Genomic DNA, 27,652 nt, shown 5'->3' on the forward strand with positions numbered 1-27,652 from the left:
TCCTACAGTCCTAAGGGGTGGGGGAGGAGGGCATGGCAGGAGGGGAGAAAACCTTAAACCAAAATAAAACAGATGCATAGAAGCATATGATTAGTGTGACTGCAAAACAGGTTATGATAATAACTTGCAGCGCTTTGAGGCATCTATTTCCAAAGGCAAATATGCATTGCGCACTGGCCTGTTAGTTGGGTCCTGGGCAATGTGCATTGCACAGAGAAAATGAAATGGTTAAACCCAAGTATGTGCCATTTTGCTTTTTATTCCAAAGTCGGTCTCCAAGCAGGTATTATAAACCCAACTTCTCTAATTAGTTAAAGGTTAAAGCAAAGACACTCAATAGATTTTCTTAGACTTCATACTTAGATGAGAGAACAGAACAGTATTTCTGCCTTTTTTCCTTCATTATCCATTTAGTGCTGATGGGAGAGGACAGAACAAATCACCTTCATCCAATGGAGAAATACTAACATTACAATTAGCCTTAAAGCATGCAAAATAATACAAGCAAGTCAGCTTAATTTTTAGCTTTCTTCCCATCTCTTGACTAAGGAATCATTTTTGGTTAAAACTTCTGAATATTGGCTGTGCATAAACAACATAAAAATCAGTTCTGAATCTTCCCAGGACTCAGCTACTGAAGTGAATACTAGAGTTCTATTTTTATATTGTATGAATGACCTGAAGAAAAGTCAAAAGTATATGAAAATGTACTAACTGTATGTTTTTTCTTAATACACCATTAGGCTTTACATCATCTGTTAACTAGTAATAAAGAATTGCAATGTTGCCTTTTGCAGGTCTTTCGTAAACTGAAAAAAAATAAACTACATTACTATAAGGTAGTGAAGTACTATGAGATACTTCACATACAAAATAAAATGGGTTCTAAGACAGCAAAAAACACTTGATAAGGTGATATTGAAACATTCAATTTACAGACTTTAGAAAGCACAATGGGGATTTTCAGTGTGTTCAGTGATCATATAAAAGAAAAGCCCAGTGAAGCCATCTTGAAATGCTATACTGGAATGCATTTGTTTTAAGCAGAGATCAATCCACATGTGTTTGGGACTAGTAATGGAATTTTTCATTATCATTCTTCTGATTACAGCCCAGTTCAGTTCCAGAGTGTGCTTACATTGGGGCATATAAATGCTCCTTCTGACTTCAAAGTATGGATTCATATGCTGAACTGCTTCTTGGTTGGGAAATCATGTCAGTTTTGGCGAAGATACTTTTTTTTTTCTTTTTTTTTTTTAAAGGTATTAAAAGTAATGTTTGGTCTATTTCATTGCACACTGAAAAATCTTTAAAATAGTTGAGCTAAGACCATAGGAAATTAGTAGTACCATGAATAAGGATGAATCCGGAAGAAAGTGATCTGATATTGATCTACTTCCTGGGAAGTACTGCAGTAGTTGATATTTTACCCACCTTTTTATTAATAGTGGACACATGAAAATGGATCAGGTGCCCCTTCCTCCCCACTTAGAAAGTTAGACAGCAACTCACAGCTACATCAATGAAAAATGAGCTGCTTGGTCAAGGAGAAGGGAGGTCCTGCATGCTTCTTTTTCCTGAGGTACCAACCCCTTTTCACAGCCGAACAAGGGCACAACACACCATGGGACAACAGATTAAGACACAGTTGCACAAAAGCCTGCCACAAAACCACAGGTCTGTGCTCTTCTTCCACAGCCACTACAGCTGACACCTCTGTGCAGTCTGAGGCAGAGTGAAGGCAAGAAGTCTGGCACAGAGTGTAGGATGGCCCTAGGTGGCAAAAATGCACCCTTGCTGTGTAGCCCGTAGGGAGGGAACATCCCATGCTCCATTTCCACACCAAAATAAAAACAATAATAATGAAGAAGAAAAATAATGAACAGGAATAAGTTTTTCTTTTTTTTTTTTCCTCTCTTCAAGTGAGAAACTTTTGTTTCCAATACTTGAACACACGGAACTAGCAGTATTGCTCTTCTCTAATTCAGGAAGAAGGCAAACCCAATTAATCTTTGGTACTGTATGCATTTATGAAAGCATCAGAGAAAAATGCAGTTCTTTTACAAAAGGGAGAGCATCATCAAACAAAGTCATGCCAAGGGACTATAGGAAAAATGTAGCATTGCTCAATTCAGTCAAGGTAGACTGGTACTTCTGAAATCTACAAAAAAAAATCCCCCCAGCTCTCCTACATTGCCTACCCTCTTCCCTTTAATCTGTTCCACCTTCTCATTTGTGAATACTCCCTCAAAATTCTCCGTGTTGGCAGCAACATATTCCCTCTGTGTTTGCTGAACCACCAGGACAGACAACCTTCTCTGGAGCCTCATCCCTCTCCATGATGGGAACTACACCACATGTATCTCCTCTTCCCCTAAAGCACTGCCTGCCTCAGCACCAGACTGCAACCCAAAGTGAGCAGGCACACACACTGAGGAGGGCCAGCATCTCACAACAGATGGCTGTGACCTGGCCCTGCAACAGCCAGCACAGAAGAAATTTTCCTGACCTTTTTCTAGAGGAAAGGAATATGAAGCCAACAGGCTGTTGCACAAACTCAGCTGAAGCCGAAGGATTTGGTGCCAATAAACATTTCTGATTCTGCTGAAAATGGAAGACCAAAAAAATGGTCAAGTGATGATATATGCCCTTTTTCATCAGGGTGCTATGTCCTTTCACAGTTATCAGTGGTAGACAGATGAATAGTAACCTCAGAAAGGCTTGCACCAGGGTACAGGATAATGTTCAACAGAATAGAACTATGTTAATTTCCTGGGTTATTTCTACTATACGGTGAATGATCTAGAGAAAAGTCTTATGAGGATTCATCGAGGGAGCTGAGGTTATTAAGCCTAGAGAAAAGGAGGCTTGGAGCAATTGCTCTCTACAACTACCTCAAAGGAGGTTGTAGTGGGGTCAGTCTGTCCTGCCGAGCAACAAGCGATAAGACACGATGAACTTGAGTTGCGCCAGAGCAGGTTTAGGTTGGATTAGGAAAAATTCCTTCATTGAAAGGGTTGTGAGGCATTGGAACAGTCTGCCCAGGGAAGCAGTTGAGTCACCATTCCTAAAGGTATTAAAACAAAATGTAGATGTGCTTAGGGACATGGTTTAGTGGTAGACTTGGCAGTGCTAGCTTAATGGTTGGTCCTGATGATCTTAGAGGTATTTTCTGACCTAAATGATTCTGTGTTATCAACATCAGTTTGAATTTGCAGCAAAACACTTTTCACTTTCCAACAGACAAGGATAGGGACAGATCTAAACCACTTTACAGAGAAGAAACAAAACAGCGAGAAAGGTTCTCTAAATTGCACTGCAAAATGAAGCCCATTAAGCAAGTGCTTCTCAGTGTTTACTTTTGAATTTCTTGCACACCAAAACCAAGTATTCTAGCCTCATGGGGACGTGTCATCTTTACTGCTGTTTCGAACATATGACAAAGCTCCAATATATACACACCTTTTGAACCAAAGAGTTAATTCAAAGACAAAATATATGAAATTAGATATGCAAATTATCAAGTAGATTTCACAAATTTATAGTGATGTTATTCAACTAGAGAAACCAAGATGGATTCCTCTACTGAGATATGCAGAAACATATGTACAGCACAGACCAACTACTATTATAAAACTAGGAAGCAGGACTTTTATAAAGCCTTGACTAAGCACTACTATTCCCTTAATTTGTCAATGATATAGACAAAGAGTAACGCAAAACAGTGTGAACAAGGTAATGGCCACTTACTCTTAGGAAAAAACAAATTGCTAGGTAGATTGTCTCATACCTGTTGTACGATTGTCGTTAGTTCCAGACAGAGCTGTATGACATTATTTCTTGTTACTGAGTAATCTGTCACAGCAGCAAAAGGTGATCTAAAAAATAGAAAAAAAAAAAAGAAAAAGAAAAAAGTGTTGAACAGCACTGGCATATATCCACTTGCTTCACTGGTTCACAATGCACTTAATACGCATAGGGCTTTTTAAAATGTTTTTCTTTTCTAGTGATATTAAAAGCACAGAGAGTATCTAAAATCTACTATTAACATTGTAAAACATAGGGTATGTGTCCATGGAAAATGTTCAACTCTCCTTGGTTTCATATGTTTAAATTCTTCTTTAGGCAGTTCCATTTATTGAAGTATTATTTCTCACAGTCTTCCAGTTTATTTAGGGACTACTTTTCCTCTCCCAGAAAAAAGAAAAACAAACAAACAAACAAGAAAACCCCACAACTTTGCCTTTTGCAGTTGAGAACATCCTTACAAATGTACCCCTTCCACATGTGTTAAGTGTGGTGCCCAGCTGTGAGCCACATTAGAAGAGCATTTGCCTGATTCACTGGAATTCCTGGGACCTGATCTAATATCTGGTAAAATTATTGGAGAAACTTAGAAGAAGTAAAAACTTTATCCAATGGGAAGAATGGCGTTTAGAACCAGGGATGGATCAATATTATGAAACAGATGCAAAGGGTAAGCTAGAGGCACAACCTAACATCTCACCATATTGTGCTACAGTCAGAAGTAATTAGTGGGATGAAAAGTATAATCCAGCACTTAAAGAAGTCACCTACATATATCCTACACCTTAAAACCTGTCAGAAGGCTTTAAATGCTTGGCTACCTAGAAGCTTGCTTGTTATCTAGAGGCACTGCTAAAACATACATGTATTTGGTTAGTGAGGGTGGCAGTCATCTGATTTCTGTTTTACAAATCTATCAAAGTATAAATTCAACTTGGTCTATTTTCTATATTCAAGAAGTAGCCAAATGCTTGGCATATTTTCTCCAGGATCAGCAAAGATTTTTTGTTCCTCAGTGTTGCAAATGAGGTTTTTATGGACATTATTAGCATTACAAATACGCCATTTCTCGCTAATATACTTGCTTCAAACATTTACACCAAAAAAGTTGGCAAATCACTGCAAGGGTTACAACATCTAAAAAAACCCTAACATATCATGCAATGTGCTAAGATCTCTAAACAGTTTTAAGAGTAGTGGATTTAAATTAAGCTGGGTCGCTCATTCCTCCCCCAACTGCCATCAAATCTTGGAGCGTATATTTGTATACACCTGTAAATTTTTTGCTCTTGATATTATACCTTCCTCATCTAAGCCTAAAGACAAGTTGTCAGTACAAAGAAGTCTGCTATACGCATGTCCAAATGATAACAACAAATATAGTTTTACTGAATCTTAATAGGTTTCTAAAATTCTTTTCTGCATGCAGAATTATTGAAATTTCAGTATAGGTAGATTTGGAACCATCTATTAATATGCTCATGTGGACTTCTCTGTATTCTTCTTCTAATGCCCTCCTGCTTCTCCAGTATTCTCAATCCAGTCGTGATGGTTCACAAGAAGACATGAATTGTGAAGTGCCTTCTCAAATCTAGCAGCTTTAATTTGATGTAATACATCATGCAATGAAAACATATTTTTCTGCCTGTGTCTTCCAGGGAATTATAAAATAAAACTACAGAAACTGGAAGCAAGGCGGAGTTTAAGAAGTGCAGAAACAAGTAGACGGTGAGGACTTAGTAGATAGCACAGGGGTAAGTTCTAAAGGAGCCTGACAAAAGCTATAATCAAAAATCACAGTTTAAGTTTTATGCTGTGTACAGCAATTGCACTATGTATACAAACTATAGTAGACCTACCTGCAGACATATGCATACAGTATTAGTGAAGATCAGGGGATGTGTGAGCATATTAAAGGATAAAAGTCAGCTCAACTACCTGGTTATTAACAGCTAGTGTGTTTAAAAAAATAGTACATTAGCCACAATGTACAAAAATATTGTTATTACTCTTTTTAAAATTATGACTGTTGAGGTTCTGAAATCTACCTGAAACCTTTATTTTAAAAGGTCATGTTCATTTATGAACTAATTTCTATTTAAAATGAATGAAATCAAGCCAGCAAATGGTACTCTTTTACTTTAAGTATGGATGTTAATACAATTTGATCCTCAAATTACACAACTGGAATCTATTTGACATTTCAAAGCCTCCAGCATTTCTCTAAACAAAATCGCATGGTAGGCTTTGGCTTCTAATACTGCATGATCTTCTCTTATACTTTCACAATTTATTTTGGTTTCACGGTTCACGAGGAAAATAATGACATTTTTACTATCATTGCTCTTAGTGAGGAACGTTAAAAATGTCCCAAATAAACTTTGTTGACATTAAGAACAGGCAAAGGGACTGAGACATTACTCTTTCACTGTTTACACTGTGAAGATTTACTGAAAACAGCATGGGAAGCAGGCAGCATGGGTGGCAACAAGAGGGAGAAGACTCCTAAAAATCAATAAGGAATATCTGATATTTTGAGAAGTGCTTCATTACTTGGAAGGATAAGAAGATCTTTCCTGCAGAAAATGTAAAGGGTGCTCAAGCTACCTCCTCTGTAGCTTATAAACTGATTCCCTCACATCATAGTTTCTGCCAGTGCCTCCATGAAGGTGCTGTTACAAACTGGACCACTAAAACTGAAATTCCCTTTTCTCCTCCTCCTCCTCCTCCCCAGTTCAGCCCATTTCACTGGAGGCAATCTCCATACACATGGACTACTGCAATGGGCAGCTGGGGAAGCAGCAAGGACAAAAGCATCTCTATATATTTACTGCCCAAGGAAACACGTTTTGGTATTACATCCTGAGCCTCAATTTCAACAGTGAATGTACAGCAACACTTGGCATAACAACATGCCAGCAGTTTCAATATAAATGTCAATAGAAACATCATTATAGGATCGTTAATTGGATTTCATAATAGACACTCTGTGAAACAATCATCTGACAAAAAATTCTCTTCATTAACATATCCACTGATTGCAGAATGTATAATTTTAATACAGAACAGAATAATTGACTGAAAACAGATGAAAAAAATGAGATGCAAATAAACCCTACATGCATCTTCTCAATTGGCAACACCTTTCTTGTCAAGTCACCAAAAACATACCAAGTAATAGGAATAGCTTAAAAAGTAGAGAGAAGTGGTCTAATTAAAAGGTATTTCCTTGACTTGCCTGAGCCATTTCTATTCTCTTCCAGTTTCTATTATTTTCTTTCAGAGCTGAATCTTTCTCAGCCTTGGACCTTCAAATCTCAGATTCATCCTCTGATTCCAGAGAAGCAAAGTTTCTGTGAAGTTTTGACATGTGCATTGCCTAATTCAACATTCTTTAAAGAACTAAAAGCAACTTTGGGCTGAAGCCATATGTTGCCCCACTTCCTGCTATGACACAAACCTATACATTCCATGGTCTCACCTCTCAGTCCAAGATCTTTTCCACATATATTTCCATATTCTTGGAACCTCTTTTATTCAGTTCCTCTTGCAATTCATTATTTCTTCCTTCAAAACCAGTGATTCTTTTCCTTTGCAACACCCACGTGGAACACCCTTAGAACTCCACAGCGCACCTATCTGACCACATGCCCTTTCCATTCATTTCCTCTTCCAGACCTCTGCTGATTTCTCCTTTCCACTCTTTGTCCACCCTTTCTAGCTGGGCATCTTAAGTGAAGGAGATTTATGCAATCATGCCAATGCTTTTGCAAACTTCTGCATGTTGTTTTGTTTGTTTTTCCCCTTGTTTTCCCCCTTTTTTCTACCTTCTTTCCAACATTTGAACCCATTTGCAAAGTATTTTCACAAGTGGGTGGGTAAAAAGTTCCAAGAATAATTAAATTCATGTATGTTTTGTGATCATGCATGCAGCTGGAGACTAGGGAGCCTTTTATTTTTTCCACCCTGTGAACCTGCATCTTATTAGACACCACATATTCCAGTGAAATGAAGAGCTTCTAAATATTTAATTCAAAGGAGGAAAAATAATCATAATAAAAAACAGCCACCTTACAACCGGTCTTAACTTCTTAATTTTTTTAACATTGCAGTCAATCAACTTCAAAACCCTGGTTTATAGACTGGTTTCCAGAAAATAAGGTTTTCCTAAAGCCAAACAACATGGAGCTACTAGTTCCTTTCATACTTTGAAAGTGTTGTTTTGAGATAAATATTAAAGTCTGAAACATGACTATATTTATGTGTGTGCGATGTGTCTGTAACACACATACATACGGATGTATGTACACACCCTTTTAGGAATCGAGACCTAATTAAAATTATCAGCAGTATCAGCATCTCTTGGAAAGAAAAAAAATAATCAGGTAACATTAATTCATACAGCCTCTCTGAAGGTTTTCTGTTAGACAAGTAGCTACAACAGTACAGTAAAGCTACTTCCTTCACATGTAACTGTTCTTCTATTAAGAAACAATATTATTCAACAGTTATTCATGCTCACAATTACTGCATGTGAGGGAAAATCCTTCCTAAACAATTAAAAGATGTACATTGTGAAGAAGATGCATACATTTGATATTTTTATGTTATCAGTGTTTTCAGACTCATATAGTTTAGCCTCATTTATCTTCATTTTACATTTGATATGAGAGAAACGATACTAAAATATAGAAATTGATATTTCATTTGAAAAGAGTTATGATCTGGCCCAATGGGCTGTTAGTAAAAGCATTGCCCCAAAACAAAAGTTAATCATGTTTCACCACTGCTTGTAGTACTGAGATATTTTATAACAATAGACAAAGTGAGGGTTTTAAAACCCATATTATCCTTACTTTAGCATCCCCAAAAGGAAAAACATACTCAGGGCAGTTTGTGTAAAAACAAAAGTCCAAAATCTTTAGAGAGATAGCTAAACAAATCAGTAATAACCCAGTCTTCAAAAGTACACATTAAGCTCAAATAAAAATCTGAATATACAATATTATTGCATATGTATTTGTGCTAGAATCCTTATAGGATTCATAATTCTGAGGCTTTCATGAAACAGACCTCTTACTTGTATGTAAAAAGTATGTATTACTGTAATGAAACTGTTTTATGTAAAAACAGGGATGAATGCAGTAAAATTTGCACTGAATAAAGGGATTCTTTAAATGAGTGCTCAGTTAAACATTTACAGATGTTCCAGTAGCACAATATTGTTAAGTACCGTAGCATTCTTCGGCAGCATTTACTGACAGGTTTGGCATACCACTGAAACAAGCATAAAGGGAAATATATAAAGGAAACAAGATTCACAGGTTTATGAGTGAAGAACAGAAAGTACTTTATTTGTGTAATCACTGAACTCTTCCCATCTTCTGCCCCGCTCCTCCTCCCCCCCAACCCTCTTGTTTTCCCCCACCATCCTGCATACAAACCAGGACTACCCTGTCAGAACAAGCAACAACCAAGCACAGCTAACAGGACTGTATTAAGTCCCCTGTAAAGGAGACTTCAAACTAGTAACATTTTGGTAAGTAAGAAGTTATGGGCTTGCAAACATTCAGGCATAATTCTCCCAACGAATGCTCCACTTTACTTCAAACTACAAAATAGTCACACAGTAAACATCACCAAGGCTCATTCACTGGAGACAATGAGACAAAGAAATCCAGCTGGCCACATTTTACCTACAGTGTAAGAAAATGCATGCATTGTGTGTGTCACCATGGTGAAGAGAGGGAGATCCATATTTGAGTGGAAAATGCATTCTGCTACCACAGTATGTTCATACAAAGCACATTTAAAAAATGTGCTGAATCTGAACACCTGAATTGTTCAAATATAAACAAGAGTGTTTACATCACTGCAGGCTGCTCTTTGTGCCCAACAGACCATCATTTAACAAGTTCACAGAGCCCACAGGAAGGCTTGGGGGTCCTGTTGTGCTGTCCAGACTGAAGCATCCAAACATCCTTTAGGCACAGATCTAAGCCTTACTCAATAGAATTGAAGTATACATGCACATGCTTTGCTGAATATTAGCACATTTAAGACCATGCCAAAATGACTTGCTTACCTGGGGTTCAAAGTGAAAAGATTATACCTCACCATTCTGTGACTGGCCTGAAAAGCAAATCTAAACCTGCCAGAAAGGCCTTTTAATCTGAAATTTTAAGTTCCATTACTACTGTCAGCAATTTGACCCACATCTTTTAGAAGACCAACAATTTCTATTTACAGTACGGCTTGTTGTTCATCTTGTGCCATTTTGCTCATGTATCAGACTACAGGTAAGAATGGTAAATTAATCAAACTGGGACACATTTGTCAGCCTGCTAATTTTTCTCTGGCCACAGCTCTAAAAGCCTGGAATACAAAAGCTATTTCCACAAGACCTCTTTGTTCCTACTACTTAGACCTCAGTCTAATCCATGCAGCAATTTTTTATTTCCAAAATGGGGATAAGGAACTGCAGTGAAAAACAAGGGATACAAGAGTATTGCTGTGAAAGACATATTGAATCGTTGCCCACACAGATGACTGAGTCAAAGAAAATACTAAGAAAATCCAATGTTCCCTGACAAATCCTAATTCATGACCATTAAAATCTATGACATGGTAACAGACACAAAATGTTGTGGTAGTTATAACAACTTCCTATGAGATATTTTGTTAATTTCTCAATTGAAAAATAAACTACCATGATATCTTGAATGTGTCTTTAACAAAGACTTAAAGTTTTAAGAACAACCAGCTCTTCTCCAATCCTAGTCTCTAATTCCACATTTGCAAATATTAGCAATATCTATATAAACTGTAAGGAGACAATAACACTCTTCTTGATGCACAAGATGTATAGTATGAGGAGTCTTTGCTTCTGAGTACACAACACAAATATTAAATAGCAGGCACGTGCAGGAAGCCCAGAAGCACAACTATGAACTATTTCTCATTCAGAGCATCCAGAGCATTTGTTTCCAAAGAAGATAAAACCATGGTGGACGTGAATGAAAAGAGCATACCAAACCAAGATCAACGTGGAAGAAGGCAGCAGTAGAAGCAAGGAATACATTAAGCTTTGTGCTGGCAGAGCAAGGAGACAAGAAAGTTTACGAATCTGTCACCAAACATGACTCCAGGCGAGGTTCCCTCAGGATCCTTCAACTTCCATGATGAGCTTTATAGTCTTTCCTAGTTCAGACTAAATTAATGAGTCCTACCTGTTAAATCTAGCTATCTCATGGGAAAAAAAAAAAGTGTACGATGTACAGTAGGATCTGAAAGGGAAAAATTGAGTGCTTAAAGGATGTGTGAAAGGCACTTTTGCTCACAAGGTTGCCTTTATTTTGCAGCAGCCTCTGACTCATTAGAGAGTCAATAAACACCACTCAAGGCTGTCACTCGAGGAGAGACCAGATTCTGAGGAAAATACAGCTTTCGGTCTGTCTGGCTTGGTAAGTTCTGCACTTTTTCTAAGAAAAAGTGTTTGATGAATCTGAGTGCCCTTCACTAACAGGACTCACCACAAATTCAGTAGCACAATCAACAGGTTGTAGCAAATTAGTAGAAAAGAAATGAGATGCAAGTACAGCACAAGAGCTGTGTCTTACAAAGAAATAAATTTATTTATAAATTGTGTTTAACACTCCCAACTCAGAAGAGATCAGATGAATTTTCTGGGATTCCTATGATTTAATGGCTTTTCAGTTCATATTTGCTTCTGGGCAAAAACTATGATTTTTTCATTGATGTCACTAAAGATTTAAGTAACATGGTGAAATACTAACATGATTTTGTTAACTATGAAAAAAGTACTTTGATTCTCAACATTGCGTGAACTCATAGTGCTTTCAGTTCAATAAAGCCATGGACGAATGATACATACTTAATTCAGAAATCTCAGAGAGGCAGAGAACACTAACACACTCACAAACAAAGCAACGCTTCTACAAAATAGTTTTCATAGGACTGTAAATACCTAAGAATAAAAATTTACCTGTGAATAACAGAAGTATCTAATTTCTATTTAAGTGTGCAGCTATTACTGGACACACTACTGTACAAAAAATGTACTGTTTATGAGGTTGGAGATAGCTTTATGCCATACAATTGCAGTGTATTTATGCTGTAAACTCATGGTAATGGACTTGCAACAGTAAACCTATTTTAATCATACATTAAAAATTATCTCTGGTATACCTTAAGGTTATGTTTGGCTTGAGAGACATACGACGTTTACCTCAAATTTTATTTTTAGATAACCTGCATGCACTTTTCAATTGCATTTTTTTCTTTGTGTGCCCTCTAATGGTTTTCTTTAACTATTTGTTATTTTTCTTTCAACTATGGTTTGATTGTTTTGAATTGTCAGCATACCAGTTTTCCCAGATTTATGACTACTTTATATTTTTGAACACAGCAATTAAAAAAGAAAAAAAAAAAAAAAACAAAAAACAAAAAACAAGAGAGGGAAGGAGATCTGTACTCATTATACCTTTGATGCTTGATTTCCAGACTGTAACATACTTTGTGATCAGGAATACAAGGCAGAGAGTTTTCCTTGTTTGACAACAATGCTGCTTAACAGTATTTGTCTCCCTCCTGAATTTATAACAAATAATGAATTTGTAAAAAATGAGTTGCATGAATTTTAATGGTAAGGCTATGTGTATTTTCACTATCATTCAGAGGATACATTGAGAAATAAATCCAGAAGAACTTTGTACATAATCACAAGCAAAGGAGCACATTGCACAAAAAGCAATGAGGTTTCCTCTTCAGGATGTAGTTTATCAGCCCTGTAAAAGATAGAATAATTTCCAGGAACCCAGCACATCAGTGAAGAAGAAAGATTCAGAACGATGGCATCAATTACTACTCCAAAATATACAAGCTTCAAGAATTACAGGAATAAAGACTGAAAGTAACAACTACAATCTAAGTGGAAGTCCAGAACACCTGGATGACTGTATATATTATTTTCTAATTCCTGAGAAGCATCACTTCTCAGTGGAGACATTTAGATGTCAAGTTGATTTGAACATCAACTGAGTATTTTGTTGCTACAGTGTAAAGCATGTCTTTCTATCAGATTAAGATCTAAATTATATCTCAAGTGGAGATGCACCATGCTTTCACAAAAGATTCAGGTTTTGAAGAAAGTTTGGCAACAAAATGGCTTGCAAAAAATTGAAGATTAGGGAAAGACCATTAAATAAAACACTGTTAAGACGAAACATTTTTGGAAGGTTTTGTAGGTTGAAAAAGTAACAGGAAGTTAAAATTAGTCTAAAAGTTTAAGGACATCATCTATTTGGGTGATGACAGTTTCTTTGCAGGACTTAATTACTGGAGAGCTATTTTATGCTCCTAAAAATCTTCAGCCAACCTCCTTTGAAAACAGCTAGAATTTTCTGCTAAAATTTCCAGTTCCTTAATGACTTTCAAGCCCCAGCAATAAAAGCTATTCTAATTTTCAATAAAAACCTCGATCTCTGGCATACATCTGGAAGTAGGACTGCTCCAGGCAGAGACCTGGAACAAAGAGCGTCCTTGGACCAGCCCTGCACAATGCCGCTACAAGAGCCACAATGACAGTAACTCAGCAAATCACAACTCTTACACTCCATTTGATAATTATGCCTGGCCTGATGAGGTCTTTACAGACAGTAATCACACTATGGAAATATTGCAAAGAGAGAACTTTCTAGAGCAGCAAGTGAAGCCCAAGTCCTGTGGATACATCGCCATTCTCTATACATTAAAAAAAAAAAAAAGCACACATCATGGCATTTCTAGGCAAGCTGTTGCTGCTGCTAACTGTTTTTTTTCCCAGTGTGAATTGTAAGGCAACATAGGGGCAGCCTATATTCCTCCTAATGGTTTTCTCTCCCCATTCTCATACCCCAGAGATGGAACTAGTATTAGAAACCAACCAAAAGAATTAAGATTTGGGGCCCAGATTTAACAGAAACAGCTGTGCAGAATAAAACTAAATCCATGTTCCTGACTTTAAATATTTAATATTTAAAATCTTTCTATCTCCCTCTAGTGGCCCCAATAGCTGCTTAGAATAAATATAATAAGCATAATCCTATTACATTCCAGATGTTCCGACTTCCTGAGAAAAATACATTCATCGGCCTGCTTTCACCCCACTTTGGGGGCTTCACAAAGAAGGAAGACCAAACCTAATCAAAAAATTCCACACCCTCATAAATCATAAAACTCTTAAAACATTACAGAAAACATTTGCCAGAACTACATGTTTAAGCTACGCAGATCTTCAAAAGTGCTTTTCCAGAAATCTGAATGAAATTAACATATCGCTTCAAGGAAGCTTTATTTGGATGCTAACAACAACACTGCTAAAAGAGAGCTCCCACCATGGCTGCCCTCATTTTTAATTTCTTGGAGCTCCTGCACTTGATCAGCTAACACTTCAGATAAATGTAAAAGTCATTTTGCATTTTACTTGAGAGTAGAACTGACATACACATTTTTAAAAGTTATTTTAAAAAATAAGTCTTCCCTGACCAACACTTTAACCTACTAACAGAATTCTCTCTGATAAACACAGTATAACTGTCTAAGTATAATTTTACTAAGGTAATTCTCCACAGATTTCTGAGCTACAAACAAGTTTTAGAGATTGGGTTTGTCTTTTAATACTAGAAGTACATAATTTTGGCCCAGTTTGCAGTAATAGACTGACACATTGGTGCTGTGATGCAGGCACTTCAAATTTATTTATTTAAAGATTTTACTATTCAATTAATTGGGAGGAAAAAAAGTGTGAAAGGTTTGCAGTTCTCCACTACAACTCAATACTGCAGGAAAACAAAAGTGTCAGTAGACAGACAACACCATTTTAATACTTCTCTGTAAGAACATATGCCAGTAGTGTTAAACGTATATATATTTCAAAGATATATTATTGTATATTTCCTAGTACCAATGATTACTTTCTTTCTAAAGTTCAACCACTAAATTCATATTAAGATGCCAAAACCATAGCTTGTTCTTCGGTGCTAAATACACATACATGGGAAAGCTTACTCTTTAAATTTCAAACTATTTTTTGCAAAATCCTATCTCCACTTATTAACTAACAGTCTTTATCCATTATGCCCAATTCCAGTGATAAAATAATCAAGATTATTTCTAAATAGAAGGAAGTTCCAGACACTGATCCACCTAGGTGTAACATGTTTTCATGCTAATTTTTCTGTTTTAAGATGCAGAAGGATATGATGTTCTCTGCCAAAAAAAGATTTGCAGGGAGAAAAACTGAGGCCTATAGTTCTTCCAAGTCACAGCAGTAGGCTAGAGACAGAGCTAAAAACATACTCCCAATTTTTCAAGTTTCAACATTAAGCTCTTTCCATTAAACTTAATCACTTCTCTGTGTATCTAATGTTAATTGTCTAAATAGAAATTCAGGAGCCCAACTTCAGTTTCAAAATCTCTGGAAGGGCTTGAAAGAGGGAAGAAAAGAAGAAGCAGTGGTAGCTGCAGTCTATTGAACAAAAGAAAGAGCTTACACTTCAGCTGAAGAAATGGAAAAGATTCGTGCTTCACCTAAACCTTTCATATGGAAATCATTTATGGGACAGAAGCCAGTTTTCCTCAGGAAAATGAAACACAACATAACCCAGAGCAGTAAACCCAAACAATTCTGTTCGATTTTAAGAATTACACAAAAATCATACTTTGAAAAAACTTCAGCTTCTGGATACAAAATAAGATGCATGATCAGCTAAACCTTAAAAATAAGGATAAGGATTTTATTTTTGCTGATAAAAATACACTGCAATATATTTTATAAAGACATACAGGTAGATTCATTTTAACCACTTCAAGAGTTTCAATGATCATCTTAAATACCTGCACATTGCTATTGCTATCATTAGAAGTAAAGGAGAGCAGTTAAGTCCTGATCCCACATATTTCCTAGGTGACAGTGTGGTCACTCAGCTGGGCAGCTGAACTTCACCACAACCGCTCTCTCACTTCCCCTCCTCAAATGGAAAGGGTGAGGAAATACAACAGAAAGGTCTCAAGGGTTGAGATGAGAAAGGGACATCACTCAACAATTATTGTCATGGGCAAAACAGACTCGGCATAGGGAGATAAATATAGTTTGTTGTCTATTAGTAACAAGCAAGAGGAGTGAGAATTTAAAAGCCAACAAATAACACCTTCCCTCCCATCCACCCTCCTCCACCTCCACACCTTGAACAGCAAAGGGGGATGGGGCTGCGGGCAGCCCCTGAGACTTTGTCTCTGCTGCTCCCTCACAGTCACTCCCTGCCTCTGCTCCCCGTGGGGTCCCTCCCACAGGATGCCATCCTTCCCAAACTGAGCCTGCAGGGGCTGCCCACAGGCAGCAGCTCTTCAAGCACTGGTCCCACATGGCTCCGTCCCACGGGGTCCATCCATCCCCCAGGAGCAAACTGCTCCAGCACGGGTCCCCCACGGGTGGGCGGCAGCTCCCCCCAGACCCCTTGCTCCTGCGTGGGCTCCTCTCCACGGGCTGCAGCTCTGGCCTGGGGCCTGCTCCTGCAGGGAGCATGGGCTGCAGCCTCCTCCAGGCCACATCCACCTGCTCCACTGGGGGCTCCTCCACGGGCTGCAGCATGGAGATCTGCTCATGGAGATCCCTGCAACCCATGGGCTGCAGGGGGACAGCCTGCTCCACCAGGCTGTATAGTATATATGTATATATATGTATATATATGTAGTATATTTTATACTATCAGAGCAAGGAATTTGAGTTACGCAGGTCAATTTGTTCTATATTGTTAATAAAATATATACACAACCTAATGATGTCAGCCTGTCGCTGTGTTGTATTTCCAGATATGCGTAAGGCTGCAGTGAATTTAGATGTATTATATTGGATGCTATCTGAATTTCATGATGACAGCCAATTAACAAGAAAAAAAAACACAATGCTACAAGCTTTCCCCGCAAATTTGTAAATGAATTCTGCTTCAATTTCCATGTCTATGTTAGATTTTGTAAAGAGGTTGGGTTTTGTGCATGTGTATGAACTGGTTACCTGTGACACATTTGGGAGATTTTACCTGTCCAACCAAGCCAGCAGACTTTTAGCTGCTCCAATGAGATCCACTACTGATGTCAGAAAATCATTCGGTAATTTGCGGCTGGTTCTTCCATCATAGTGACCGCTTCTCCTCCTCCCAGTGATGAAGTTCTGCAGATTTTTGGCAGATGCATTCAGTTTGTGAGAAAGGGTTTTCAGATTTTCTGTTTCCAAACCATAGTTCTGAAATAAAAAGAGACAAAGAAGACAAAGTTAGCTCTGCTGCTGAACATGAAGTACTGAGAACAGCAAGACTGCTCTTCTGCTTCAAAACTTAACCATTCCTAATAATTAAGGTAGAAATACACCCACTCATTAGATTTTAAATGGATGGCATGTTCTGTTTCTAAAGTGCATAAAAATAGAACAAAAGAAGAGAAAAATTATGAGTGATCTTTTAGCTGTTTTTAAGTGCACTGAGAAAAACACCTCAAAATGAAGAGAAACCCTAATCTGGCAGATCGATTTTCAAAGCAGTATATCACTTCCAGAAGATCCAATGGTTCTCTCTGTAGATCTAATGCTTACAGATCAGTCCCTTGTGCCCATTGTCACCCTGATTCCTAAAATCACTTAAGGAATGAGGCCTTACAACTAGTAGAATTACACAGTATGGACACAGTGTAATACCAGATTGCTTTTGTTGGAAGCATGTCCATTATCTTTTTATTCTTTTTAGCAGCAAAAGACCAGCAGATTCACAGACCAGAGAACACAGTGCTAGTCTGCACAGTGTCTGTGCTGCCCTTTTAAAGTCAAGTTATAAACTTTGCTTCCATTTAAGAGTCAGTCCCTTAAGCTTTAAATATGGTCCTCTGCTATGCACCAGAGACAGAAATAATCATGCAGAAATATTAACAAATAGTACTTGAAAATCCTTCAAATATACAAATGGTGATGAAATGGCACTAGAGAATACCATAATTTCACGTTTAATTACAATATATTATAGTAATATCTGTAATTCCAACCTAGATGATTCTGTGATTCTGTGAATTTGTTGCTTCTGGAATAGATTTGTTTTCCTCACAAATACAAAGAATAATAGTATTATTTCAAGAGATTTTTTTCTTCCCATTTTAAAGAGATAAGGGATTTCAGAGGCTTGCGCTTATAATTTCCATAGGAGAGAAGAGACTGCTAAAACTACTCCTTGCCTTAACCACATCGTAGGGTTATGGCCACAACTTGTTCTGAGGATGATGTAAAGGGCTGCTTACTATCCAGCGTGGATCATTTTCTACCACAAACAACAAAGCAGGGTGCAGAAAGCACCTCATCTGCATGCAGAACAATCTACTTCTTAAAAATATGTCTCATCCCAAACTGCCCAAAATTTTCTCACCATGCTACTCGGTCCATGAGGAGAAAGAATACACTCACCAATCAAGATTGAGACTGCTGAAGCATACGTATTGTATTTTATTTTTATTTTTTTTTAAATTGGTGATGGAGGGAGAGGGAAAAAAAAAAAAAGAAGAAAAAAGAGAGATTTACAGCAGTTGTCATTCTCCTAATCCAAACCACCTACTACATTTACTAAAAGAACTTATCTCCTCTTTAATTATACAGGGACTCCAGGAAGATTCCGCTGATGTAGACCCCAGTAAACACACAGCCCCTAGCCCTCCCACAATTTCTAATCCTGAGAAAATGCTGGAATATTACAGAAAGGAGAGAGTTCAGCATATGGCTTGCCTGCCATCTCCCAGCCAGATCTTCTTCACACCTGTAAACTGAATACACTTAATGAGGAGTCACTAATATGACAGTTGTCTTTCCACAGCGGAAGATGTGGGACTCAGCTTAAGGGGAAATGAACATATGCTAAGGTTGCATTTTTAAAACCTCTACAGCAACTTCTGAGAACATCTTTATTCTGGCCAGCAAAGACTTTGTGACATGTTTATCAACCACACGGTTTCTGCGTAGGTGCTGTCTGTGTGCTGCCACCTTGCTCAATTCCCAATTAGACAGTTAGTACATTTGGGCAATGACTTTTTCACCATGTAAATATTCTATAGCAATTATACAACAGATAGAGTTAGGCTATAAATAAAAAATTACAAGATGAAAACAACAAATTCAGATGGAAAAGTAAAACATGCTTTATTATGCAGTTAAGCAGCTCATAACTAATAACTTATTAAATCTGTCCAAATTAAAGAGATAAACATCAAATAATTTTATCTTTTTTTTTTCTTTTTTTTTTTTTTTTTTTTCCTCCCCTGTGGTTGTTGTGGTTAAGAGAGCTTGATGGAGATCTACAACTCTGTAGGAATAAGCTAGAAAAAAAAATAAGGCTTGTTCTTATTTCATTCTACTTCTTGAGCATCTAGCTTATTTGGGGGAAAGAAAAAAAAAAAAAAAAAGGAAAGAAACAAACAAAGGATACTCCAGACAAAAGATTTATCATGGGAATTTTCTTATAAATCAGTTTGCACTGAGCAAATTCAGGAGAGGAGTCTCAAGCAGTCAAGCAAACCAAAACACAGTGCAAGGGACGCCCATAACAACACACATTTACCGTGGTGCTCACGTCTCCAAACACCAAGGGGAACGACCACAAACTGCAGCTCTGCCACATCTCCTCATGAGACTTCCTTCTTTCTTTCCAATATACAGCAATGCTGAATTTTTTTAATCAAGAAGGCTGTCAGTGAGAAGCTGAATGTGGTTATCTAAATCCTTTGCTCATTCTCAGCAGGGTCAGTTTACTCATATAAGCAACTCTCAATCTCCTCACACCTCAGGTGTCTCAGTGTTACTAACACTTCCACAATGGGGCCTGTGTTTCAAGTTGCTAAATCCCTCAGCACCAAACCCATTCTCCTTTCTCAACACAAGGGAAGGCTCCAGCAGGATCACCAGGCACCCAGATGAGCCAGGGCACCCTCCGTCCCCCCAGCCAGGCCACACACAAGACCCATGGCTGGGACCCATGCCAAGGCCCAAGCTCCACCCCACGGCTCTCCCTTGACAGCTCCAAAGTACTTTACCTCTTCCTTCATCCTCCTCTCCATCACTTACTTGGCCCATACCTTGCCCATTCAGAGAGGCAGGTAGCAGATAGTATTCTGCAATGAGCCTCCTTGCAGTGGAAGCCTATGCTGATAACACATAGGCCTCAAGTCCCACCAGAAAGCAAATCATCAGTAAAAAGGAAATGCTGAGCAAGAAGATCATCAAAACAGTATTCTGTGACTGAATAACAGGGTGCATATATGCTTCTTTAGAAAAGCATCTCCTATCCATCCTTAGTGGATTCTTGTTAACATTGGGCAGCCTGCACTAAGGAACCTGCTTTGGCGGGGGGTTGAACCTGATGATCTTTTGAGGTACCTTCCAACCCCTTCAATTCTGTGATTTCAAGTGACGACTACATACATATTCTTTTTCAGATGCCTTTTTTCACTGCCAGATAAGTGGAAAGGAAGGGACACAAAGTCTGTTTCCAGGTACATTTGTCAACTGTGTGCATTTTCTTTAACATAAAAAAATGAAGGGGCCTACTCGATGTCCAAGCTACATACAATTCAGTCATACATTAGGAATGGCACTGATTTTGATAAAGCCTTTACCTGTAATGAGACAGATATAGCCAGAAATGTAAAATACAGAGAACTTTCAGGCAGAATATATTTTGGGGCAGCTGTGTTTATCAAAGCCTCCAAGCAGAAGGGATCCAACAGCAGCCAAGCTAACAAAATCCCCACTTTGTTTATCACTAATATTTCTGGCCCACATTAAAAACGAAACAAAGAGTTGCATGTTTTAATATTGGAAAAAAGCTTGCTCAAATAATAACTGCCAAGTTCAATCATACTTTATACGTGATAGTATACTATTAACAATATTGTTTTCTTAGAAATACGCTGCATTTATTTCCAAGCAACGTAAAAAGATAATTGCAGGCAAAGACGACAATTCTTTGTTTTTCCCTACTCTGCATTTAGCCTGCACTAACACAAGTTGTGCTGTCATTAGCCAAAATAAATTTACAGTCACTGAAAGAAGCACAAAGAAGTCTCTGCGTGCTTGTAGAGATTACTAGCAGCAAGGCAAGTCTTCACATCTGCTTTATCAACAAGGGGCCACAGGGGAAGAGTCTCTTCAGAGACACCCCACCTCAACAGAAATGGCTCTAATGGCATCTTTTCTAGCAATCACAAAACAAGAACTTGATGAAGCTAAGCTACACGGAGTAATAGCTTGTCAGCAGGTGCTCGAGCAAAAGGTGGTGGAAGCTATTAATAGACATTTTACCTGCTAATTACTTTTCTGTGGCTTCACATGACAGTGTGAGTGATGAATTGTAGCTCTTTTCTTCACGTGCTGACAAGCAGCAGGTCTAATCATCACTGATGAGTTTTGATATCTATTTTTTTTTTTTTGGTGGAGGGAGACAGGCCATCTGCCAGCCCATCCTTGCACCAGCACCATAGTGTAGGAAAAGACTTCAGTCACCAAACCGGGAGTGAAGTGAACCTTTCTGGACTTGTTTGATGAATATTAGTTACCCTTCACCACACAAATAAAAATTAACAAAAAAAAAAAAAAAAAAGAAAAAAGAAAAAAAACAGAGTTCATTTCAATTTTTTCTGTGTTAAATTCACTTAGCCCTTGCTAGTAAGCAAGTGCACCTCACATTACTAGCATGGGTTAGAAAGGAAAGTCATATAGTGCTCAAGTCAAAGGAGGCTGCTGACATCTATAGGGTATGTCTACGCTGCCTGTTTCAGTGCAACACATCTATCTTAAAAAGCCAAGCTCAGGCACTAAAAGAAGTCCAAATCTAAATACACCACAATGCGGAAGACAAGACATGCGCAGTCCCATTAACAAATCCAAATATCCCTTAAAACATATATCCTTATCACAACTTTTTATATAACCACAAATGCCTATACATCTCCAAGCACAGAGGCACATTAAGTTCAAGGACATCATATGACTCCTACAAATAACCCAAGATGAAGAAATAAGCATATGGACCCCTTTGCCTAGATAACTGTTTCTTCTCATTCAGCCCACAAATCTGCTGGAAACCATGTGGAGCAAAAGGCATGCCGTGACCAGTGCTGACTCTCACTGAAGCAACACAAGATGAGAACTGACACTACTGCTGCAACACTGGTGCTTGGGGGTAAAAGAAAAATAAGAACAGCTTCTCCAGGCAGGCACAGCAGATATCAGTGCTTACATCGATTAATTTTGCTGCCCCTACGGAGAAGGCTACTGTAACTGTATAAGCTACAGAAGGTAAAGGATTATTTTTCTTTGGCAAATATTTGACACCACACTCACAAACAGTATTTTTTAATGGAAGAAAAAAGTGGCAACCTTTTGCAAAGACAAATATCATAGTTGAGATAGCTGTACTGTGTAATAAATTATGTGCATTGTGTAATAATTTCTGTGTAAAGAAATATAACTTCTCAGTTATGCCTGATATCTCACAGAAATACAGATAATCACAAGAATGAAATCAAGTTTTCTACCATTTTTTTTAAAAAGTTGTGGCTTTTTTTCCACCTGTTTACAGACTGCTGTGAGAAGAGCATATGCCTGCAAAGAAGTGGACTTAAGATAATCTCAGGCAAGCTTAATTTTGCTCCTCACTGTTTTTCAGTGCTTTCATCTTCCAAATTTCATTCTTAAGCAGCATTTCTGTATGTAATATTTGTTGCTTTTAAAAAAGCAAACTGGAAACAGTAAAGATTAGAGCCCTCAGTTCTTGGGAAGCCTGAGGAAGTTTTTTAATTTATTATCAAAACAGCATCATGTGGATACTATGGTGCATAGCAGCCATTTCAAAACCATGCCTCAAAGTCTGGGGTTGCTAAAAATTTCTTGTGAAAAATTCCAAACTTTTTCTCCAGCATTGTTTTTGAAATAAACAAAATGCATCCTGTTCTGAATCTCATTCTCAAAAACATTTGGCTGAACACATCGCACAAAGCATGAGGCAAACCAGGTTACCAGTTTAAAGTTGTGAGCGGCTTGAGAACACAGCTTGTCATATGGAAGGTGCCTTATGTAACTTTATAACTCATCAGTTCTGCCTACAACATATAGTCCTAACAGCCCTTCTTCCAGCATCATGAAATGCCAACGCTAGGGTTCTCTCTCCTTCAAATAGCACTGACATATGGGATAATTTAGAAGTTCACAACATATGATCCTTACATATCTGTTTCATAAATACAGAGTTAGTCAATAAGAAATAAAGACAGATAGTTCAAATTGCACTTATAATTTATTGTAGTTATTAAATATATACTGATTAAATGGCAGATGGTTTCAAATAATATATTTGTCCTAAACATTTGCAGTCAGAAAAAAATCAGGTGCATGACGGCTACAGTCCTGCAGAGCCTGGTAAAGATTAATAATAATCATTGTCCTCCCCTTTCCTGAAAAAAAAGAAAAAGCTCTTTTTCGACAGCACAATCAAGTAACACATCAAAAAGCCAAGCCCTAGTTAATGCTTTGTAGCACTAATAGAGCAATTATATAACTATTCATCTTCCTCTTATTCAAGCAGCAGATTCTGGAAAACCAAGTGCTCATTATTTATTTATTTATTTATTTATTCTACTCCCTCATGTAATTTTGGCCTTTGTCAGCCAGGTCCTGTTATTTCTCCAGAATTCAAAATACCAGTTATATATTCAGGTAAGTGCATTTCACAGATTCTTAAGCAGCTTATCAGCAGTTTCAACAACAACAACAGATTGCTATGAACACACTACCACTTTTAAAACATTTTACATTGCAACAGCCTTTTTTAATTGGTCTGATTTTAATCAGGGCATACATTTTGCACTTGCCCACAACTCAGAACAGCCCAAAGAAAAAAGCAACTAAGAAAAGTATCTATCTACATAGCCAATTTTTGAGATAGGTCAGAGGAAGGGCATTCACATTCGCCCTTTGCATATGGACATATTTACTGCCTTTGGCATACCACAGGCTTTACTGCAGTTCTGTAGAAAAGATCTACTAACAGCAACAAACATTTTCAATGTGATCAGCTAACACACACCCTTTAGGTCCCTGGTTTTATTGATCCGGTTATGGTCTTTTGATTGAGGATTTCCTTCTTTGCAGTAAGTTAGCTCAGGCTAAAGACAGGAAGGCAGATGATATATAAGTAGAATTTTAACTTGCAAAGGGCAAGAGTAAAAAGTGTAAGTATTTTTTTCTGCTGTGAGCATGCAGAATATTAACAATAAATTGTAACTTCCGTACACACATTTCCATTCTAGAATGAAAGCCTTCCTCATTTCCTCACAGCCTACAGTGATTAAGTGTAATATTCACTATTACTGACAAAAGTATTTTTAAGATCTGAGTAGTCATAAGGGCAAAGGAAAGTATGTGTGTGAGAAATGGCAAGAAGATGAAATTAAGATAAAACGCATAATTCTTAAGAGGAATTGAATCATTCATGGGTAAAGTAGATCTACTTTTTAAAACATTTATATGCAAATGAATGTGTGTTAGTGGTAAATGATAAGTAATTTCATGTTGTTAGCACACACACCAACATTTTGTCTGCCAAATAATAATGCTATTTCATCTGCTGTAATCTTCTAGCTTTACAGATTCAAATGTACAGTGTATAATAAATTCCTGCACAGCCACAGCAAATTTAAGTAACCTGCATGAAACCAGTACTAAAATCAGTATTCTGTACAAAGCAAAAACATTTTTTTCTTTTAAACAAAAATCTCTTCTACACAAATGCAGGTTCCCTGAAAAATATTTTGTAAATTCATAGGGCTTTAACACTTCTGCTTAAATAAAATTTGAAAGCATTCAAATGTAATTTGTGAAGTTTTCTAAATATTCTTATCATCTCAGAATAAAATAATTTCCACTTCAAGTTCTCATTTTTTAAAAAAAGTGTTCATGATGAAATGAAGATAACTTAATATTCTTCATTCAAACAAAATGTACATTATAATTTGGAAAAGCAAAGCAAAAAACCAACCAACCAAACAAACAAAAAACACCACTACCAAAAAAACACCCTTAAGCATCAATATATTGTGGTGATATGTCAGGAAAATTGGATCATTTTCTTAAAGATGGAAGAAGAAATCTTTGGCTGTGCAATCTTTCTATTCTCCAGACAGCAAGGCAGAAAGTAACATTTTCTGGGAAAAATTTGATGCCAAGGAGACAAAGATCAGAGGCCAAGGACACTCCACAAAATATGGTCATATCCAGTTTGATAAATTGAAACATCGTCTCCTGACAAACAGAAGATGGAACAAGAATTATGGACTTCTTTTTTTCCTCCTGCAAAGTTAGGTATTTCAGGAGGTACAAGACCTTCTGATGCATTTCAAAACTGAAGATTGCTACAGCAATTTGATGGCATTACCTAAGTAATCTGTTCTTCAATATACATTCCTCTTGTAAGCATCACCTCTGTCTTTCCTCAGTTCATTTTCAGTTGGCATTGTTCAGTAAGCCTGGGTTCTTAAAGCAGCCATCTGAGAAGCAAGGCTCCTGGCATTTTCTATGTGGTTGAAGGTCTGCTGCTCTGGTTTGTTTACTTTTGGAATGTAAAGTAGTTTTACACTAGCTTCACTGTAATGAGCATCAGGAAAGGATGAGGTTGGGGCTGGTTCTAGGTGATAATTTTTATAAGTGATGAGCAAGTGTATCTTTTATTAACTGGGAGTAGTTTGGATAAAAAAAATACCATGATAGTTAACTCAGTAGAAGTTCTTCCATCTCTCTATAACTGGGCATGCAGTTTCTTGGTTTATCAGTTTTCAGCCAGTTCTGAGATTTTGTCAGCATGAATCAACATAGATTCCTGCTTGATGTAGAAATGCATCTGTTGGTATCACCAGTGTGGTGTTGGTTTCACGTACCAATTTGAACAGAAAGGGAAAGTAAGACATGTCTTACTGGAAACAAAGAAACTCTACAGGAGTAGCTCCATCATGGTGTTTTCTCAAGAACTCATCCAAAACCATGCACCAAACTCTAGCAATTAAATACCATCACATACCTCCTTAATTCCTGCTTTTAAGCATTTTTAAGCACAGCGTGCATTTCATTTATCTTGCCCTTTCTGACAAAGTTATTAAAAAAAAAAAAAAACAAAACAAAACACAAGCAAACAAACAAAAACATAATGGCAAGATAATCTACTGAACATACTCCCACCTTCACAGACTGAAGGAGAGAGTGAAGACTCATACCACATTAGTTACAGTACTCGCTCTCTCCTGGAGCACGTTCAGCTTCAGTGATGGTATGATACATGTCTGCCCCCACTATCATCACCAAGAATGACCTGTAACAGCAGTAGCAGCTGGGCAAAATCTTTATCCCACCTTCTCTGTAGCAGCACAGGAAAAGAAAACCTGTGAATCTCAGCCCGTGTACTTGCCGTCCTGTAAACAGCACAGTATGGCAGCTGGCAGCCAAGAGAGACTCAACTGAGAAAGTGACACAGGCCACCATTTGTCCTCCAAACAGCTAGCAAACACTGGAGAATCCATTTGTTGCAAGTGTTTATGAAACGATGGAAATACTGTGAGAGACCATAGCCACCCACCTTCTGTCAAATGTCAGCAAACCAATTTCTTTAAATAAGGCTATCAATCATAAGTGGTTCCCACTGTTAATGCACCAAGCAGTTTGCCTTCTCAGCACTGTTCACAGCCTGCTTGCTAAGGAGGTCCCAAGCATTCTCCATACCTGTCAAACATGGTTTATTCAGGTCCTCCACTTCCCTCCAGGAAGAAAATACTGGCCAATGAGCTACAGACATGTAATACAAGAAGATAGTTTGCTATTTGCCATAAACACAGCTAAAAAGCAGAAATCACCAGAAGTCTTCCCCCAAAAACTGCTGGAAAGGGATAGAAAGAAGGAATCTCCTAAAACATATCAACTGTCACAGCAGCTTTCTTCACTGATAGCCCCTCTGCCTTAGAAACCTCTCTTTGCAGAGTGGGAGAAGGAATAAATGGTGGGAAGTGGTTTTGTCCTCTACACCAAAAAAACTCTTTAGGTGGTCACTCACTGACTCAGAGAGAATGGGGAGAGGAACAAGAAGCTGCAATCCCTTTGGCTTTTAACGATTAGCTTAAAATCAGAGATTATGTATGCAAGGCAAAATTAATATTATTATTCCTATCTCATCTTACCACTGATAATTTCCAGCATCCAATTAGACCTTAATTCAGTTGGATCCAACACCTGTAACTCATGCAAATTGTATCATGAATCCTGTTAAACTCCAGTATAACAAGAAATAAGCAGAAAACTTTTATTTCAAAAAACTCGCACATTGACTACCTGCATGAGCAGTTGTTCTATGCTGAACACTCATGGGCTTAGAGTTCTCCTGAACATACAGTCCATTTCAGAGGCTAATCAGAAGAACAGGCAAGCGCTGACCAGGACAGATACTTACTGATGCAATAAAAAAAAAGAAAGGCTGTAAGTATAGGAGTAGTATAGCCAAAAGGATTACCTCTGAATTAAATTTCCTAAGAGGTTTATCTGATTGGTGAACAATAAATTCAAATTAAGTCCACTAAAATCAATATAACAATCACATTTTGTGTCCCTGAGGAGCCATCAGCAGCCAACTGTGAGACTGAAAAAGCCTCAACTTAAATTAGAAGTTGAGATCTGAATGCCTGTTATCATGTTTCAGTGATGGAGTTTTCTTTAAGACCAACTCAGAAA

At 37.7% G+C, this 27,652-nt stretch overlaps 1 protein-coding gene across 9 annotated transcripts in view; it reads right to left on the reverse strand.

The window, feature by feature from the left end:
- The window catches only part of CNKSR2 (connector enhancer of kinase suppressor of Ras 2), a 220,823-nt gene that overhangs the window by 153,204 nt on the left and 39,967 nt on the right, over positions 1-27,652 (reverse strand). For all 9 annotated transcript variants that reach the window (XM_032202209.1, XM_032202225.1, XM_032202198.1 and 6 more), the window contains exons 3-4: positions 16,905-17,107; positions 3,791-3,878 (exon numbers count right to left, since the gene is read on the reverse strand). In XM_032202209.1, the coding sequence (XP_032058100.1) occupies positions 3,791-3,878; positions 16,905-17,107 (291 nt within the window). The remainder of the gene's footprint in view (positions 1-3,790; positions 3,879-16,904; positions 17,108-27,652) is intronic.

Source organism: Aythya fuligula, chromosome 1 (assembly GCF_009819795.1).
Source record: "Aythya fuligula isolate bAytFul2 chromosome 1, bAytFul2.pri, whole genome shotgun sequence".
Taxonomy (NCBI): Eukaryota; Metazoa; Chordata; class Aves; order Anseriformes; family Anatidae; genus Aythya; species Aythya fuligula.